Consider the following 8,002-nt stretch of genomic DNA (forward strand, 5'->3'; position numbering starts at 1 on the left):
CATGTAAAAATAGGTGAAAGAACTATAATAACAACCTCAAATATGTATATATATATATATATATATATATATATATATCAACAAGTACAAGGTTTGCTATCCTACATGATCACAAGTTCTAAGGTACATGAACAATGTATCTAAAATAGAAAGAAAAGAAAAAGATACATAAAGTCCTCACTACACCCCTCAAAAAAATGAACACTCCCCCTAACAAAAATATCCTATACTAACCCTCCCCCTATAAGTATGACTACTCTCATATCCAAAACTACTCCCCCTTTTTGTCACAAGTGACAAAGGGGTAAGTACATCAAGTAGACATTTCATCATCACTTGGCGAGCCATCATCATCATCCTCAGTATCATCAACACTGCTGTAACCATCACTATCATCCTCAGATGCCTCGGGAAAGGAAGCCATTGTGTAACCACCCATCACAGCCTGTCGTCGTGTAATACGATCCACACGGTGGTCACCTGACACAACTCATTGCTGAGAGTGTCAAGGCGAGCATCCATGCCCATAAGCTGTGCCATGATGGCCTCAAGTGTCACTACACCCGCTGAAGAAGAAGGAGCAAAGGTGGATGGAGCGGTAGAAGCTGGAGGTGCAGCCGTTTACATCTAGGGCTACCTCGAGCAAAGCTATGTAAAACTCCACTTAACGGTAGCGGCGTCAATGGCACACATGAATGTGAAGTGGGAAAACTCGGGACAAGAGACAGAAAAGTGGCGAATGAGTCTTATGATAGTGGAAGGAAAAATTGGCTTATCACGAGTCGTCGTGCCCTTGTAGACGTCTATAAGGGAGAGTATAAAGTGTGAAGGAAAGTCAATAGAGATATCCTCAATGAGGGACAACAAAAATAGAGCATGAGGCTATGTGATAGTGTTATAGCGAGACAATGGATGAAGAACAAATGTCATCACCATGTTTAAGAATCTCAGACCTTTAGCAAATGCCGAGCAAGGGGTGGTTTTTTTTTGGGAATATTACATAAAGTAATAATGGAAGAACAAGATTAACAGAAAAGACAAAAAGAAAGTAGATAACTTAGAGGCACTATATCATTTTCCTTAGACAATATTTGCCCCCACACTTTTGTTGCTAAAGGGTTATCGCAAATTTGTCTCCATGCTACAACCAAGATGTTGGGTTCTACAAATAGCAATTCTAGAGAATTACCACGGAATTTCTTGTGTTTCTCTCCAACTTTTGATTTTGTGAAGTTAGTTTTTTAAGAGAACATAAGCCTCTATTTATACCCATAGGGTTATGTTTCATGAAAAGGCATATAAGGAGAGTTAGTTATTTATTTAAGTGAACATAAGCATGTTTCATGAAAAGGCACATATGGAGAGTTAGTTATTTTTTTAAGTGAACATAAGTCTATTTCATGTAAAGGCACGTATGGAGAATTAGTTATTTTTTTCATAATACGGTTATCAAAGATTGAAACCTCTTCAACCTTTCTGAATAGTCACCAAAACATTCTACAGAAAATTCTAGAAAATTCCAAAAAATTCAGATTTCAAATTTTCACTTAGAAAATTCCAGAACTTGAATTTTCACTTTATGAAACCATATTCTCCAAACTCAACTATCATTATTACAACCTATCCTTGTATATACCTATATATACAACAGTTTTGACGATCACCCCAAGATGATGGTGTCTCAAAAAACAAAGACGCGAGTTCGTCTTTGAACACTGTCCTCAGACGCGCACAGCCAGGGTAGTCAAGATGCACTACCCTAGGCATGTGTAGTACCTTGGAAACAATCTCCGACGTAACTACCATGCCTATACCTCGAACGCGAGTAGAAAACTGAGGTATAAAGCAATCAAATCCGTGCGTATTGTATGATCACAGAAGGGCACGTGACCGATGCGCCACATAGTGACTCCCAACCCCTACTATAGATAACAGTGGGCAGGTCAGTGTCAGAGAAGTCTAACAGAACGACTTGGCATTTCGAATGAATGCCGCGTTGTGAAAAGTTCTCAAAGAAGTCTGATTTGGCCTTCTCATCATGGAACCGAACGTGAGAGGGAGTGGGGTCAAATGGAGAAGAAAAAGAAGATGCCCTGGAATGAAGAGGGTTCCAAGACGAAGTAGACTTACACTTAGGTGCCATGACGCAACTAACGTAAAAAGGAGAGAAAGAAAGAAAGAGAGGGAGACAATCAGAAAAGTACCAATCAGTTTTAATATTAAATGATAAAATCAGGAAGGTACGAATGCATGAAAATGCTTGAACATGTGACATGCAAATTTAAATGCATCATGGGCTCAGCCCAATCCAAACCTACCATCACACAGCATAGCAGCAAAGTAAACACACATCTAAATGCATGAAACATTGTTATAATGCGAGTGTGATGCAATGCATGAGGTTTTAAACTTATTTAAGCAACACCCATCCCAAAAATTGAACAAAACCTTCATCAATTTTGAAAAACCCCAAAATTTTTCAAATAACCCAAAACCTAGATCTAAATGCATGAAATGCATGAAGAATGAGAGATAGAGAGATCATACCAAGTGATTAGAAGCAAGAACAAGCCAAAATTCACGTGGAGTAGAGGTTTAGAAAGAGAAAAGTGAGTTTAGGAGGTGAAAAGTTTGAAATCTGTCGAGAGAGATTGAGGGAGTGGGATCTGAAATCGCTATTCCTCCTTATATAGAAATCTCATAAATCTCGATCGATCGAGAGTTGTCGAGCAACTATCGAAGTTTAAAACGCGTGTTCCAACTATAAAACCTGTTATAGAGGATCTAACGAGAGGTTTTCAACACAAAGAAGTTCAATGGATCGAGGTAGCTATCGAGGAGACACGATTGATTGAACTAGCTATCAAGAGTTATTGAGAATGTGATAAAAAGAAGCTGAAGGGTCTCAATTGATGGCTTATCTGTCGAGAGCTATCAAAAAGCTATCGAGATTGCTTAAAAACGGTTTTTCAAAGGAGAGAAAAAAAACAGATATGAATGCAATCAAGTATGCAACTCAACCAGAGATCCAAACAACATTTTAAGCTCTCAAAAACATCTCTCAACACGAAAAATGTTAACCACAAAGACCCCAAAACACACATACACAAAAAACAAGTCTAACCAATTTTATATTTCAAAAACAAGTTAAAACAGTTTAGTGAGCATACATTAACACAAGTATTCCTTGTAACGACCAAATCACATTGTACCTACACATGTATCAAAAGTAGCAAAGAATATTGCATGTTGTGTGTGAAAAACATCGCAAGATTGCATAAGTGTCTACATGTTATGACGATTTAAGATATGAGAAAATTACTTTAACTCACACACAATCATAGCTGTTTGATGGGAACTATCACCTTCGAGGTACATCTTATAACTCCCATATCTCTTAGAATACATGCTTGCAATCATATATAAAGCATTTTAATCTTTTTGCTTTTATTTTTCTTTGCATATTTTTCTTTTAAGCAAACCATGCATGGGAATATAAGAGAGAGAAAAGAAATACCCAATTATGTTAAGCATTTAACATTCCACTTTTGCTATGCCGAAGCATACAAATGTTATTTCATGATTGGCGGGCAAGAGTGGTGAGATAGTTATTTATGACTTTCTCTTAGGATTTTCTAGTCCTTCCAGTCAAAAAGAGTGATACAAGTGTTAGGTACAAGAGATTACTTAATCTTACTCATCACAAACACGAGACAGAAAGCTCACTCGCTTAGTTGTGCATAGAGATGCTCATCTAAGCTACAAAAGATACAAAATTTAGAAAACTTTGTTTCAATGGCCATCCAAGGTACACAAGTACCAATGTACACGAACACATACTGTTTTTGTATTTTTCTGATTTTTCAATTTTTTTTTATATGAAAAACAAAATAAACCAAAACTGAAAAGAAAAACAACAAAAACAAGTTAGACAAAGCAATGCATAAAACTAGATGCAAATGCATGCGGAAGGAGGAAGAGAAGAGGAGATCAATCCATGGAGATAATACCAATGTTTTGGTAAAGGAATTCAAACCGTTTTCTGTCAAAAGGTTTGGTAAACAAATCAGCCTTCTGATCATCAATGTGAATAAACTCAAGAGTAAAAGTACCATCTTCGACAAGCTCCCTAATGAAGTGATGTCGAATCTCTATATGTTTAGTTCGAGAATGTTGAACCTGATTCTTAGAGATGTTGATGGCATTGGTATTATCATAGTAGATGGTAAGATGCTTTTGACAAATACTGTAATCATGGAGGAGTTTTTGCATCCATAGGAGTTGGGTGCAACAACTACTGGCAACGATGTACTCAGCTTCTGCAGTGGATAATGAGATGGAATTCTGCTTTTTGCTCATCCAGGAAACAAGATTATTACCCACATAAAAACAACCCCCCGATGTACTCTTTCTATTATCAGCATTCTCAGCCCAATCAGCATCAGAATACCTAGCTAAGATATCATTTGTGTCCTTGTTGTACCACACACCAAAGTCGGCAGTGGTTTTGACATACTTTATGATTCTTTTCAAAGCAATCATATGAGACTCTTTGGGATTAGCCTGATATCTAGCAAACACTCCCACACTGTAACTAACGTCAGGTCTACTAGCAGTAAGGTAAAGAAGACTACCTATCATGCTTCTACACTTTTTCCTAACAAGTCAACAGTGAGTTTAACATTTAGGCTCCTAGGGGTTCTAACAGAACTAGCAGATTCCCAACTGAACTTCTTCACAAGATTTTTAGCATATTTAGATGGAATATACCTGAATCTTGTTGACGAATCTGCAATCCAAGGAAGTTTAGCTCTCTAATCATGCTCATCTCGAACTTAGCCTGCATGAGTTTTGAGAAGCTATGAGCAAGTTCATCCTTAGTTGACCCAAAGATGATATCATCAACATAAACTTGAGCAACTATCAACTCGCCATCTTCCCATTTTATGAAGAGAGTTTAATCTGCTTTTCCCCTTATGAACCCATGTGACCCCAAGTATTGTGTGAGTTAATCATACCAAGCTCTAAGAGCTTGCTTTAACCCATAAAGTGCCTTCTTGAGGTACAACACATGATTCGAAAAGTGTGGATCAATGAATCCTTTTAGTTGAGCCACATAGACATCTTCTTTAAGTAGCCTATTCAAGAATGCAGTCTTCACGTCCATTTGATAAAGCTTGAACCTCAAGTGACATGCCAAGGCTAGGAGAATTCTGATAGACTCTGTACGGGCTACCGAAGCAAATGTCTCATCATAGTCTACTCCTTCCATTTGTGAGTATCCTTGAGTTACAAGACGAGCCTTATTGTGGATCACATTACCTTCCTCATCAGTTTTATTATGGAATATCCACTTTGTGCCAATGATGTGCTCACCCTCCAGTCTAGGTATCAAAGTCTAGACATCATTCCTCTGAAACTAAAGCAGTTCATCGTGCATAGCTTCAACCCAGCTTTCATCCTGAAGAGCTTTCTCAACTTTAGTAGGTTCAATCTGTGACAAGTAACAAGAATAAGACACAAAATTAGCAACACATTTATCAAATGTACTCTTCTTTAGTGTAAGTTCATTCATATTTCCCACAATAACTTCAAGAGGATGATTCAATTTGATCCTGGAAGTAGGTCCTTTCTCTTTATGAGTTTCAGAATCAAGTGAAGTAGATAAGTCTGCTGAATCTTTTACAACACTTGGAGTATCTGGAGTACTAGGAGATGTAGGCTCCTATTCAACAATTTCTTGGACTTCCCTGGGCTTGGGAGGAAGAATCTCTTTGGGGATTTCCTCATTAAATTTCTCAGAACCAGAATCTGAAGATTCCTCAATAACAACATTTACTGTTTCCATTACCTTCATAGTTCTTTTGTTGTATACCCGATAAGCCTTGCTTGTAGAGGAGTATCCTAGAAATATTCCTTCATCACTTCGGGAGTCAAAGTTTCCCACATTCTCTCTATCCTTGAGAATGAAGCAAGTGTTTTCAAAGATTCTGAAATATTTAACATTTGGCTTCCTTACCTTCCATAACTCATCTAGAGTCTTCTTGATACCGGGTCTAAAAAACACCCTATTAACCGTATGACAAGCAGTGTTGATGGCTTCTCCCCACAAGTTTCTAGCCACGTCCTTGTTATGCAACATGACTCTAGCCATCTCTTGAATAACCCTGTTCTTCCTTTCTACTACACCATTCTGCTGAGGAGTAATAGGAGCAGAGAATTCTTGAGATATACCTGATCTTGTACAAAAGGACTCCATATATGAGTTTTCGAATTCTTTTCCATGATCACTTCAAATTCGATCAATCTTCAGGCTCTTTTCATTCTGTAATCTTGTGCACATAACTTCAATGTACTCAGGAGCATCAGACTTGGATCGTAGGAGAATGACCCATGTTTACCTAGTGAAGTCATCCACCATAACCATAATGTATCTCTTTCCACCAAGAGACTCGGTTCTGGTTAGACCCATAAGATCCAGATGTAGTAGCTCCAATGGTTTGAATGTAGCAGATGTCTAAGTGCCCGGATGTTTAGCTTTTATCTGTTTCCCAAGCTAACATGGTCCACACACCACATTGCTCACTCTACTGAGCTTTGGTATGCCCAAAACTAACTCATGCTTAGATACAATTGAAAGATGTTTGTAACTAGCATGTCCCATCCTTTGGTGCCATAGATCTTCATTCGGTAAACGAATGCTATTGCACATAATATCAGCATCAAGAACCAAGCCATAACAACTATCTAGAGTGTGAACACCACTTATGAGCTTCTTTCCAGACTCATCCATGACAAGGCATTTTCCCTTTGAGAATAGTACCATGAAGTCTTGATCACATATCTGACTTATGCTCAACAGGTTCACTCTCAGACCTTCTACATATAGAACATTTGCAATGTCTGACAGTCCAGGTAGAGATATGATTCCCTTTTCTTTGATTTATAACTTGCTCCCATCACCAAAAGTGACATTACCACCTTTCATAGACTCGAAAACCTTGAAGAGAGATCGGTCTCCAGTCATGTGTCATGAGCAACCGCTGTCAATGTACCACAAACACGTGTCCATAACCTTAAATACAGACTTCATCATGAAGCACACTTCGTGCTTAGATGACAGATCAGTGAGAATGGTGTTTTCTCTCATCTGCCTTTTACGAACTAAACCTTTAACTTTCACTCTTCTCAGACGAACTCCTTTGCACATTTTCATTCTGAGACAATCTAATTTTTTCTTTGTCAATCTGAGATCTTTTCCAATAGTCATTATAATAGAATTCAAATAACTTTTAGACTTGCATTTTCTGATGCACTCAAACAAGTAGAGATTAGAAAAACAAGATGTAGTTGAAAACAAAGATCTTTTGAAGCCGGTTGTAGCCATGACAACAAGGGTCAATGGATCACACAGCAAAGATTAAAACCTAATCAAAGTGTGCCCACTCTGATACCACTTGGTAGGCCAAGAATGTATTGACCCCTTATGATAAATTAATTAATTAATTAGCCAAATTTATTAATTAATCAAATTAAGACGTAGTGTACGTGGCAGCACAAACAAATCATTAATTAACTAAAGTATGCAGTGGAAAATAAATTGACATGGTGATTTGTTTACTAATGGGGAAAACCTACACTGCAAAATCCCCACTGGGTGATTTTAAGGTCACCACTCCTGAGAATCCACTATTATCAAAATAAACAGTTACAAGTAAAGAAATCCTAGTACCTTATACCAACCTATAGTTGAACCCTTACCCCAATACCTAATTGGACTTGTTCTGTAGTGATAATCTTTCCTTTTCAATGAACGGTTCCCAGTACGTGACTAACCAATTGAGCGAATCCCAGTACGCGACTTGATCACCAACTTGAGAAGGATGTTGGCTGCAAAGTTCTTCTGTTCATCACACGATGAAGATCATGAAGTTGCTTGGTCACGAAACCTTATGGTGTACAAACATAGCAGCTTCTTCAAGAGAAAGAAGAACTAGGGCAA

The 8,002-nt window shown here is 37.9% G+C and overlaps 1 protein-coding gene across 1 annotated transcript; it reads right to left on the reverse strand.

Annotated features, from left to right (window-relative positions):
• Positions 1-313: 313 nt before the first annotated feature.
• LOC115956754 (secreted RxLR effector protein 161-like) lies at positions 314-4,641 on the reverse strand. The gene is made up of 3 exons (XM_031075051.1): positions 4,180-4,641; positions 4,011-4,074; positions 314-480 (listed from the first exon to the last, which is right to left on the reverse strand). The coding sequence occupies exons 1-3, from the start codon at positions 4,639-4,641 to the stop codon at positions 314-316; spliced, it is 693 nt and encodes a 230-aa protein (XP_030930911.1).
• Positions 4,642-8,002: the final 3,361 nt, after the last annotated feature.

This window comes from Quercus lobata, chromosome 8, assembly GCF_001633185.2.
Source record: "Quercus lobata isolate SW786 chromosome 8, ValleyOak3.0 Primary Assembly, whole genome shotgun sequence".
Classification (NCBI taxonomy): Eukaryota; Viridiplantae; Streptophyta; class Magnoliopsida; order Fagales; family Fagaceae; genus Quercus; species Quercus lobata.